The sequence below is a fragment of the Danio rerio genome, chromosome 16 (genome assembly GCF_052040795.2).
Source record: "Danio rerio strain M-AB ecotype USA chromosome 16, GRCz13ab, whole genome shotgun sequence".
NCBI classification, from domain to species: Eukaryota; Metazoa; Chordata; class Actinopteri; order Cypriniformes; family Danionidae; genus Danio; species Danio rerio.
The window spans coordinates 58,485,001-58,497,500 of record NC_141036.1 but is presented as its reverse complement, the minus strand read 5'-3'; the positions used below and the strand labels follow the sequence as shown (position 1 = coordinate 58,497,500).

Genomic DNA, 12,500 nt, shown 5'->3' with positions numbered 1-12,500 from the left:
CTAAAATATTTTTTCTTCTGGAGAAAGTCTTATTTGCTTTATTTTGGCAAGAATAAACACAGTTTTTATATTTTTTAAAGCCATTTTAAGGTCAATATTATTAGCCTCTTTAAGCAATATTAGTGTTGGATTGTCTCCAGAACAAACCACTGTTATACAATGACTTGCCTAATTACCCTAACTTTACCCTAATTAACCTAGTTAACCCTTTAAGTATCACTTTAAGCTGAATACTGTCATTATGACGAAGATAAAATAAATAAGTTACTAGAGATGAGTCATTAAAACTATTATGTTTAGAAATGTGTTTTCTCCGTTAATCAGAAAATGGGGGGAAAATATATAGGGGGGCTAATAATTCTGACTTCAACTGTATTTGCAATAAATTCAGTTCCAGATGAGACAAAGTAAAGGACATAAAGTGTGATGATAATGCAGCGTGTGTGTTTACCGTGTGCCAGAAGAGGACTGCATTCATTCTCGCAGCGGACGGAGAGAGTTTGAAGACTCCTCCTCTTCCCGGTCTTTCTTGAACTATCATTTAGTGCAACTTCCTCATTTTCCTCCAGAAGCGAGAGCATCTTCACCATCTTCTGCATCGCTTTTATTCTGAGATCACTGCTTCTGGAAAACACAATCATTCGGCTTAGTCCCTTTATTCATCAAGGGTTCGCCACAGCGGAATGAACTGCCAACTTATCCAGCATTTGTTTTACACAGCGGATGCCCTTCCAGTTGCAATCCAGTACTGGAAACACCCATACAAACTCATTCACAGACACACTCATACACTACAGCCAATTTTGTTCATCAATTCCCCTATAGCACATGTGTTTGGACTGTGGGGGAAACCGGAGCACCCGGAGGAAACCCACACCAATACGGGGAGGGGAGAACATGCAAACTCCAAACAGAAACACCAACTGACCCAGCTGGACTCGAACCAGCGACCTTCTTGCTGTGAGGCAGGGGTGGACTGGCCATCTGGCAATTCTGGGTAATGCCAGAAGGGCCGGACCATTTTTTAAATGTGGGCCGGTCGGTTACAAAAAAAATAATTATATGTATTGTTTTTACATGCAGGCAGCTTTCATCTCTTGCAAGATGTGACTATGATGATGATGATGATGATAATAATAATAATATAAATAATAATAATAATGATAGCATTTGACCCAATTGGTGACGGCCAGGTCGTTTCGAAAAATGCATCAGAAGTCAGACAGTTCCTGAATCTCGCTGTTTTGCTGCCTGGAAATGTCACCAGTGGTGGGAATCGTGGTGACGTTTTTTTTTTTTGTTTTGTTTTTTTTTAATCACAGATGAATGACCTCAAGAAAAAAAGACTATTCTAGTTTATAGTAAATATTGTAGTGTTTTTGAAAAAAAAATTCAGTATGTTTATTGTTGTGGTACAATAACAGCTATAGAATTTAGGTTTTTAATAAATAGGTATCAAAACACTATAGTATTGCTATAAATTACTATTGTATTTTTTTAATGCGGGAGTGAATGCAACTGAAATATCACTGTTTTCACAAAAAGATGGTCACAATCACAGAAGACGAACAGCTCATTACTTAAAAGGCTGCATTTAAAATATAAATCTGTATTATCAACAGTGAGCCTACATGTTAAAAGAATGTCAAAATAAACCGCTTATACAGCAAGAAAGGTTTATAGCTAATTTGGCTATATTATAAATTAAGTAGCTATAGCGAGATGCTTTTGAGTGTTAGGTCATGACAAGTGTTTGTTTATTTGTTTTGCTAGGAACTTTCCTAGAATTTGGCATTTTATTGAACAAGTGGTCCATTTCTATAGTAATTTCAGACTTTCTATAAAGAGCATTAGAAGGTATAAAGCAGAATTCACCAAACTTGTCCCTGGAGGGCCGGTGTCCTGCAGATTTTAGTCCCTTTCACACATACAGACCTTTCTGGAAAATTGCCGGCAATTTTCCGGAAAGGTTGTATGTGTGAACAGGTCCTTTTTGAAAATACCGGTAAATTCGTTCAGGCTATTTTCCGGAAAGAGAAGTTGTAACATTACCGGCAATTTGCCGGAATGCTGCGCTGTGTGAACGCAGAAGGAAGATTGCCGTAATAAGCGCGTGCATGACTAGAACGTGCTGACGTGAGACGTCTGCTTTAGCCAATCACAACAGTCAGGCGCATTTACGTCCGCGCGGTTTGTGAGAATAAAAGCCTTTGAATATTTTTCCAGACACATTTAGCTGCTAGAAGTTAGTCAGATCACGTTTATATGTTCTTCTTAATGCCAACTGTGTAAATAATCATCGATGAGATGAGCCGTTGTTTACGTTGTTACCTTCAAGCTTTGCGTGTGCCTGTGAAACAGCCTGTGAGCGCCTGCACACGCACATATTTTGAACATCTCGACATGCGAAAGTGATCCTGCGAAAGTTGTTCACAATATTGATCATCCACAGAGTTTGTAATTTAGTCAAATGTTTACAAACACAAGCGCAGCCGTTTAAAGCTCATTTGTGGTGAATGATGTCAGAATTTACCGGTATTTTGGAATGGATGTGTGAATGCTCTTTTCCGGAAAATTTCCGTAACGTCCTCGCCTGTGTGAACAGCGCTTTTTTGAATATACCGGTAAAGTCGTTCCGGAAATTTTCCAGATATTTACCGGTATCACTGTGTGAAAGGGGCTTTTAGCTCCAACCCTAATCAAACACACCTGAACAAGCTAATCAAGGTCTTACTTGGAATACTTGAAACATATATATATATATATATATATATATAAATATTAATATATATATATATATATATATATATATATATATATATATATATATATATATAATGAATATATAACCTATATTAATATTCAAAAATGCCAAGACGATTCATTTCTAAGACGAGCCAATATCTAATTTTCCAATTTATTTCTTATATATATAAAATACTTAATATATCTATTTATCTATTAATTTCAGTAAACACACAGCTTGTTTCACCTGGCAGTTGTGTCCTGTATAAACACTTGCTTCTTATGATCAGAGTCTAGATTTTCCTCAGATGAGAAATGCATTAGAGCTGCCTTTCTTTCTCGGTCTCGCACAGGACAGTCATCTATAACAGAGAGAAAATAAAACACTGATTTTAACATCTCAGTCCGCCAGACGCAAACACAGACAGAAAGCAGATGAATTACCGAGTCTGCGGAGTTTGGGGATTGCGTGGACCAGGTAAAGGCGGTAGTGTGGATGCTTCTTAACCACAGGATTCAGTCGCAGGTCCAGTTCCTTTAAATTCTGTAGTTTGTGCAGGGAAAAGATGTCCTGCAGAGACGCCAGTCTGTTATAGTACAGATTCAGTCTCTCCAGCAGCTCCAGATGCTCAATCCCCTACAAACATCCACATGACCGAGAGACAAATGGAGAAATTAATTATATTACAAACATCCCTTTCAAAAACATATCTAGTACACTGGAACATATGCTTGTTATCGCTGTTACATACAGCAACTGCAGCTGCATTTGCATTGGAATTGCATTCTATATACACATTTCTTAATGATCATTTCTATTTTCTGATTTTAAAAAAATGAGCTTTTACTTTTTATCCAAGTTAAATTTTTTTAAGAATAAGGTTTATTATATATATATATATATATATATATATATATATATATATATATATATATATATATATATATATATATATATATAAACCTTATTAATAAAAAAATTAACTATGTTTTTTTAATATATTTTTATATTTAAAAAATATATATATGTGGCACAGTAGGTAATACTGTCGCCTTACAGCAAGAAGGTCGCTGGTTCGAGCCTCGGCTGGGTCAGTTGGCATTTCTGTGTGGAGTTTGCATGTTCTCCCCGTGTTGGCGTGGGTTTCCTCCGGGTGCTCCGGTTTCCTCCACAGTCCAAACACATGGGCTATAGGGGAATTGAATAAGCTAAATTGGCCGTTGTGTATGTGTGTGAATAAGTGTGTATGGGTGTTTCCCAGTGTTGAGTTGCAACTGAAAGGGCATCAGCTGTGTAAAACATATGATGGGTAAATTGGCGGTTCATTCCGCCGTGGCGACCCCTGATTGTTAAAGGAACTAAACCAAAAAGGAAATGGATGGATGGATTTTCATTTCAATATGCTAATACAAGTTATATGCGTAATAATAACAAACGTAGGCTACTGTCCTACACTAAAAATTGATATTGAAATATATTATTAATGTTCAAATAGCTGCTGATGTATTTTGACCAATTGTAAATTATATATTTTACAATAAAAATGTTATTAAAATAATAAACTATATTAATATTCACCTGGGCAAAGCAGTGGCGCAGTAGGTAGTGCTATTACCTCACAGCAAAAAGGTCGCTGGTTCGAGCTTCGGCTCAGTTGACATGCGGTACAGGTGAATTGGGTAGGCTAAATTGTCCATAGTGTATGAGTGTGTGTGTGAATGTGTGTGTGGATGTTTCCCAGAGATGGGTTGCGGCTGGAAGGGCATCCTCTGCGTAAAAACTTGCTGGATAAGTTGGCGGCTCATTCCGCTGTGGTGACCCCGGATTAATAAAGGGACTAAGTTGACAAAAAATGAATGAATGAATGAATGAATAAATAATATTCACCTGAACTGTGACCAGTGCGTTATATGAGAGATCCAGCGATTTCAGACGGACAAAGTTCTTCAGTGATGTTCCTAAATGACAGATTTTCCCTTCGTATGTTCCTGGTAGAGTCAATGATCGGACATCCGCTGTAATAAATGACTACAAATATTAGTTAATCAAATAAAAACTATATTATATAAATAACTGTATAAAAGTTTACCTAAACATCGATGCTGAAGGTTGAGTTTCTCTCTGATCCACTGTTCTGTTATGGGCAAACCGTCTACCGCCATTGTTTTGAAGAATAACCTCACACTGCGCATGTGCAGGACAATGAGCGGCTTATGAATATTAATCACGTAATGAGACGCAGGCTCATCTGATTTGCTGAAAACTAGACGTTGGGGAGGGTTGTGTTGAATTAGCCAATCAAACATCGATAAATGGTTACCTTTTGAATATTTTTTATGAGTAGAGTATGGATGTTTGGCTGAGGAGGGTTACCGAGCAACAGCTCACAAAAAGTGTTCATATTTGGATGAGTAATATGTCAACCAGCGTGAAGAGGATGTTATCAAACTACACCGACTATGTGAAGTTATGGAAATATACATTAAACAGGTCAGGAGTGCTCTGTTAAAGTGTTAACGTGAGAGAGAAATGTTTGCGTAGTGACGTTATCACCCTCTGGCGGCAAATCAGCGTCACCGTCCTCAGACACTGATTTATTTTGTGTTATTTTTCAAAAGCAATCCACGAATAATTAGAGGAATTAACTTACTTAAACTGTAATAATGACAAAGGATCATTCAGAATACATCTAACTTATAAATAGAAACATTCAATGATATCGATTTATAAACGAGACGCGTGATCCTAAAAACAGGACTATGCTATTAAAACTGGTGGAAATATGACTGTTCATTAAAATATATATTACAGAATTGGATTAGTAGTAATTAATATGCATTTTGAATTTCAAAAAGTTTGGAATTGTTAAAGAATATCAAACATTTGCCGTTTATTTGATTTATTCATGTGTCATTCTGTTGTTCTTCCACAGGGGGCGCTAAAGGTAAAGACAATTTTATAAATTGTAGTAACGTTAGATTTTCATGTTTCTATAATGGAATGTTTACTATTTATTTGCTGGAAACATTGATGTCATAAGGTAGCAAACAACTCTGATTGGTAAAATGATGTATTTTATATGCATATGATAATACTTGGAAGCATAGATTAATTGACTTACGACTGTAAAGCAGCGACGCAGTGGCGCAGTTGGTATTGCTGTTGCCTTACAGCAAGAAGGTCGCTGGTTCGAGCTTCGGCTCAGTTGGCGTTTCTGTGTGGAGTTTGCATGTTTTCCCTGCGTTCGTGTGGGTTTCCTCCGGTCCTCCAGTTTCCCTCACAGTCCAAACACATGTGGTACAGGTGAATTGGGTAGGCTAAATTGTCCGTAGTGTATGAGTGTGAATGAGTGTGTATGGATGTTTCCCAGAAATGGGTTGCAACTGCAAGGGCATCAGCTGCGTAAAACATATGCTGGATAAGTTTGTGGTACATTCCGCTGTGGCGACCCCAGATTAATAAATTGACTACGCCGAAAGAAAATGATTGAATGAACAACTGTGAAGCTTTATTTTTAAAATAGTATACTTATGATACATTAATATAGGTCTATATTTAAGCTAATATATTTACACATATTAATTAATTGTAGTAAACTGTTCCATAAATATTGTTCCTATTTGCACTATATCTTTATTATTATTATTATTATTCATTCATTCATTTTCTTCTCGGCTTAGTCCCTTTATTAATCAGGGGTCGCCACAGCGGAATGAACCGCCAACTTATCCAGCATATGTTTTACGCAACAGATGCTCTTCTAACTGCAACCCATCACTGGGAAACATCCATACACACTCATTCCCACACATACACTTCAGACAATTTAGTTTACCCAATTCACCTATACCACATGTTTTAGGACTCTGGGACACACCAGAGCACCCAGAGGAAACCCACGCGAACATGGGGAGAACATGCAAACTCCACACAGATCGCCAACTGACCCAACTGAGGCTCGAATCAGCAACCTTCTTGCTGTGAGGCGATTGTGCTACCCACTGAGCTACCATGCCGTTATTATCATTGTCATCATTAATATTATAATTATTGTTACTATTATTGTTTTAGATTTATTTATTTCACTTCATATTGTTTTATATTTGATTTTTAAAATGAGGTTCACCTTACAGAATCAATGTGAAAAGTGAAGCTTATTCAGTGATTTAATTTACTTGGTATTTATTGTGTTAATAATTTACACTTTTGATAAAGACATTATTACTATTATTATTATTATTATTATTATTATTATTATTATTATGTTGTTGTTGTTATATGTTTTATATATATATATATATATTTTATAGTGGGGATTTTATTCACTCTAAAAAAGCTGGGCTATATTAACAAAACGTTGAGTAAAATATGGAAAATATGCCATATCTCAACCGCTTCTTCATTTTATAAGAGCGTATGGAAATTAATCTTTGAAAGGAAAATATGTTAAAGAACCTTTTATTTTTTTAGGAGATATTAATATTATTAAACAAAGTTATCCTAATAAATATATTATAAATATTATAATTACAGTTATATATAATAATTTTAATAGACCATAAATATAAACTGGAAAAAAGCTTGGCGTTCTTATGAAATATATTGTATGAATAACAAAGTAAAAGAAGTTACATTTAAATTTTTACATTGTATATATATATATATATATATATATATATATATATATATATATATATATATATATATATATATATATATATATCTAGCTAAAGCAGTTTCAGAGAGATTTAATTTGGATATTGATTATTTCTTTGATTTTTGTTGCATGGAAAAATAATTTATTGTCTATATGTTTTGTGATTGTATATACACAAGGACTTTCTGAGTGGACGTGGAAATGTTTCTTAGGAAGAAAAAAAACATTGTACTTAATGTACAAAATTTTGATATTTGCATTTATTATGTCAATACATGCAACAAATTTACCTTAGTACAACTTTTTAATATTTTGGAAAGTTTACATTAAAAAATGGACTGGATCAAAGCCAAATTTTGTTCATTTCCTTCAAGAGACTATAAGGACTACTTCACAAGTTTGAAGAACATCGTTAATAAAAATGTCAAAGAAGGCTTGTAATATTCTTAAGGAATATAAGATTTTTAATTACTTAATTTTTTATGTACACTCTGGCATATATTTGTATATTACTGTATTATTCTGTATTTGTTGTTAATAAAAAAAAAGAAAAGAGCCCATGTGCAAAAAAAACTAACAAAAAATATGGAAAATATGAACGTTATGTAATGTATATTTTCAGTTAAACTTTATTTAAATTAAGTTGAATTACTAAAATTATACTTAATAAAATACTTTTTAACTCAACAAATGGGTTTTCCGTATTTTTATTGTGCAATATTTCATTAACTATTAATTAAATGTAGTAAATTAGTTTGTATTATTTGTTCTTGTACTGCTATTTTATTTATTTATTTATTTATTTATTTATATTCAGTCCATAGTCTAAAAATCCGAGTTGTATTAACCCAACGTTGGATAAAATGTGGGAACATTTTATTTATATATATATATATATATATATATATATATATATATATATATATATATATATATATATATATATATATATATATATATATATATAAAAATTAAATGTTCCCACATTTTATCCAACGTTGGGTTAATACAACTCGGATTTTTAGACTATATATATATATATGTATGTATATATATATATATATGTATGTATATATATGCGTGTGTATATATATATATATATATATATATATATATATATATATATATATATATACATATATATATATATATATATATATATATATATACATATATATATATATATATATATATATATACATATATATATATATATATATATATATATATATATATATATATATATATATATATATGTATGTATATATATATATATATATACATGTGTATATATATATATATATATATATATATATATATATATATATACATGTATAAGTATATATATATATATATACATGTATATATATATATACATGTGTATATATATATATACACATGTATATATGTATATATATATATATATATATTTATATATACACATGTATATATATATATATATATATATATATATATATATATATATATATATATATACACATGTGTGTGTGTATATATATATATATATATATATATATATATATATATATATATATATATATATATATATATATATGTATGTATATATATATGTATATATGCATGTATATATATATATATATATATATATATATATATATATATATATATATATATATATATATATATATATGTATGTATATATATATATGTATATATGCATGTATATATATATATATATATATATATATATATATATATATATATACATATACATACATGTGTGTGTGTATGTATGTATATATATGTATATATTTTTTTCTGAATTACATTGTATTTAAATGAAGTTAAACGATACTCTTGTCTTAAACCCAGCGAATGGCTTAAGTTCATATTTATTTCAGTGCAATATTTTAGCCCCGCCCACTTTGACACCCTCTCCTGACGTAACTCGCCGATCTTCGCGGTTGTGATGCAGAAACGGCAGTAAAGCATCATCATCATCACCATCCTCAATGTTGAGCTGCTCGATCTCTGCTTTCTGTCGGATAGGATGAGACGATGGCTCGCAGGAGAGATGAAGACGAGGAAGATGACGGACACAAGCTGATACAGGAGGAGGAGGATGAGGATGAGGATGAAGACGCGCACCCGATCATGCACAGCGACGATGAGGAGGAAGATCTGTGTCTGGATGAGATTTTGCATCTCTACAAGCAGCCCATCAATGAGGAGCAGGCGTGGGCTGTGTGTTTCCAGTGCTGTCGCTCGCTCTTGGCGGACAGGGACGCGTCTGGTACCGCTGCGGTGACAGGAGAACCGGGAGACCTGAGGATTTATCGAGACGGAGCAGTGCGCTTACGTTCCCGAGGCAGATCAGGTGACAAACCAACACCTTCCGCATGCATTAGCCTTCATATGTGCATTACTGTACATGTGCATTTCTATAGGCTATACACTCTGAATAATACTGGGTCATTGATTTAGTAGAGATAAATGTCCATTATGTTTATAAATCAACATCTTGGCCATGCATTACTCTTCACATGTGCATTACTGTACATATGTGTGCATTTCTATTGACTACATAGTCTAAAAATACTGTGTGGGTTATTTATTTAGGATTTTTTATTTATTTATTTGTATTGTTTTTATAAATTAACACCTTCTTTACACTTCACATGAGCATTACTGTACATACATGTGCATTTAAAAAATGCTGGGTTATTTCAACCCAATTCTGAGTGTAATACAGACTAAACTGCTAATTGTAATTGTTTTAAAATAATAGGACCAAATTAAACCCAATGTTTTGGGTTAGTCCATAATTTACTTAATTTGCCTTAGCCTTTAGCCTTAATTAACATGAGCATTACTCTAGATGTGTTTTTTTATCGACTACAGCCTGCAAATGTTGGGTTATTTCCAGCTTTGTGGTTTATATCTCATTTAAATGTCTATTATTTTTATAAATCAACACCTTTCACATGCACTAGCCTTACACATGCAATAAATGTGCATTTCTATACAGTCTGAAAAATACTGTCTAGGTAATTTATTTGGGATATTTAATGAGATTATTTGATTATTTTTATAATTCAACTCCTTTCGCATTAGACTTCACATGAGCAATATTGTATGTACATGTGAATTTCTACTTGCTACATGAATAATACTGGGTTATTTATTTGAGATAAATGTCTATTATGTTTATAAATCAACATCTTGGCCGTGCATTCGTCTTTACATGTGTATTGCTGTACATGTGCATTTCTATTAGCTACACACTCTAAAATACTGTCTGGGTTATTTATTTGGGATCTCTCCTAAAATTTGTATTGTTTTTATAAATCAACACATTCTTTACACTTCATATGTGCCTTACTGTACATACATGTGCATTTCTATATTCTCTAAAATGCTGGGTTATTTCAACCCAATTCTGGGGGTTATACAGACTAATTCAACTGCTGGGTTTTTATTTTATTTCTTTTACTAAATGGGACCAAATTTAACCCAATGTTTTGGGTTAGTCCATATTTTACAGAATTTAACTTTAAATAACCCAGCATTTCCCAAACTGGCCACTCTAAATACTGGATATTTGATATACTCTCGTTTAATTTTAGTGTTATGTTTATAAATCAACACCTTCCTCATGCATTAGCCTTCAAATGAGCATTACTGTACATACATGTGCATTTCTATACTCTCTAAAATATTCTGGGTTTTTTCAACCCAGTTCTGGGTGCAATACAGACTAAAACAACTGCAGTTTTTTTTTCTCACTAAATGGGACCAAATTTAACCCAGTTTTTTAGGTTTGTACATATTTGACCAAATTTAGGTTTAAATAACCCAGCATTTCCTAAACTGGCCACTCTAAATACTGGGTATTTGATATTCTCTCTTTTAATTTTAGTGTTATGTTTATAAATCAACACCTTCCTCATGCATTAGGCTTCACATGTGCATTACCAGATGTGCATTTCTGAAAATGTTGGGTTATTTACAGCTTTGTGGTTTATATCTTATTAAAATATCTATTATTTGAATAAATCAACACCTTTTGCATGCATTAGCCTTCACATGTGCAATAAATGTGCATTTCTATTGGCTACAGTCTGAAAAATACTGTCTTATTTTAATATCTTAATCATTTTAATATGGACTATACCAACTGCAGTTTTGTTTAATTAAATAGAATCAAATTTTACCCAATGTTTGGGTTAGTCCATATTTTACCCAATTTGGGTTTAAATAACTCTAGAATTTCTAAAGTGATAGGCTACACTCTAAATATTTATTTAATTTTTTCATTTTCATTTTCTTTTTGTTGATATTTGTATTATAAATCAACACCTTTCGCATACATTAGCCTTCACATAAGCAGTGCATACATGTGCATTTCTATAGACTATAGATACTGGGATAATTATTTAAGATTCTTTTTTATTACTATAATATGTTTATAAATCAACACCTTCCACATGCATTAGCCTTCACATGTGTATTTTTATAGGCTACACTCTTAAAAATACTGGGTTATTTCCAGCGTTGAGTTTCTTTTTCAAATTTGTATTGATTTATTAAAAATACTTTACAAAATGCTGGGTTGTTGTAAATATGGACAAATTGAACCATTGTGTTAAATTTGAGTTATAAATGTAGTTAAATAAATTAACCCAGTGGTTGGTTTTGTCCTTTTTTTATACCAAAACTGGGTTAAAATAACCCAGCATTTTTGAAGTACATAAAGTACTGTAATATATTATTTGTTTAATAAACTATGCCAGTGTTATCATTTATTATTATAAATAATTGTATCATTACTATTATCTATTATATATTATACACACATACAATAAAGTATATATGTATATGTGTATGTATATATATATATATATATATATATATATATATATATATATATATATATATATATATATATATATATATATATACATGTGTGTGTGTGTGTGTGTGTGTATATTTTATATATATATATATGAATATATATATATATATTCACACAAAAAATTCAACATATTTTATTACAATTATCGAAAAAATATATAAATAATATAACTATATAATATTATTTTAAAATGTATGCAT

At 31.8% G+C, this 12,500-nt stretch overlaps 3 protein-coding genes across 26 annotated transcripts in view; 1 reads left to right on the top strand and 2 right to left on the bottom strand.

Moving 5' to 3' along the window:
* The window catches only part of cep72 (centrosomal protein 72), a 20,309-nt gene extending 15,369 nt beyond the window's left edge, over positions 1-4,940 (bottom strand). For 9 of the 20 annotated variants that reach the window (XR_015510468.1, XR_015510481.1, XR_015510471.1 and 6 more), the window contains exons 1-5: positions 4,836-4,940; positions 4,634-4,761; positions 3,190-3,382; positions 2,993-3,107; positions 452-621 (exon numbers count right to left, since the gene is read on the bottom strand). Coding sequence is in view for 4 of the 20 variants with exons in the window: in XM_087285752.1 (XP_087141878.1) it covers positions 452-621; positions 2,993-3,107; positions 3,190-3,382; positions 4,634-4,761; positions 4,836-4,938 (709 nt within the window). In the remaining 16 variants the exon portion in view is untranslated. Of the gene's footprint in view, positions 1-451; positions 625-2,992; positions 3,108-3,189; positions 3,383-4,633; positions 4,762-4,835 lie in introns of all 20 variants that reach the window. The other 11 variants (XR_015510470.1, XR_015510466.1, XR_015510477.1 and 8 more) reach the window with 3 other exon arrangements.
* smpd5 (sphingomyelin phosphodiesterase 5) overlaps positions 1-12,500 on the bottom strand; it is a 706,732-nt gene that overhangs the window by 673,660 nt on the left and 20,572 nt on the right. The gene's annotated exons all lie outside the window — the stretch shown is intronic.
* spire1b (spire-type actin nucleation factor 1b) overlaps positions 5,083-12,500 on the top strand; it is a 79,608-nt gene continuing 72,190 nt past the window's right edge. For 2 of the 5 annotated variants that reach the window (XM_087288026.1, XM_087288025.1), the window contains exons 1-2: positions 5,083-5,236; positions 9,435-9,762. In XM_087288026.1, the coding sequence (XP_087144152.1) occupies positions 5,216-5,236; positions 9,435-9,762 (349 nt within the window). In that variant the 5' untranslated portion in view covers positions 5,083-5,215. Of the gene's footprint in view, positions 5,257-9,286; positions 9,763-12,500 lie in introns of all 5 variants that reach the window. The other 3 variants (XM_087288028.1, XM_087288027.1, XM_087288029.1) reach the window with 3 other exon arrangements.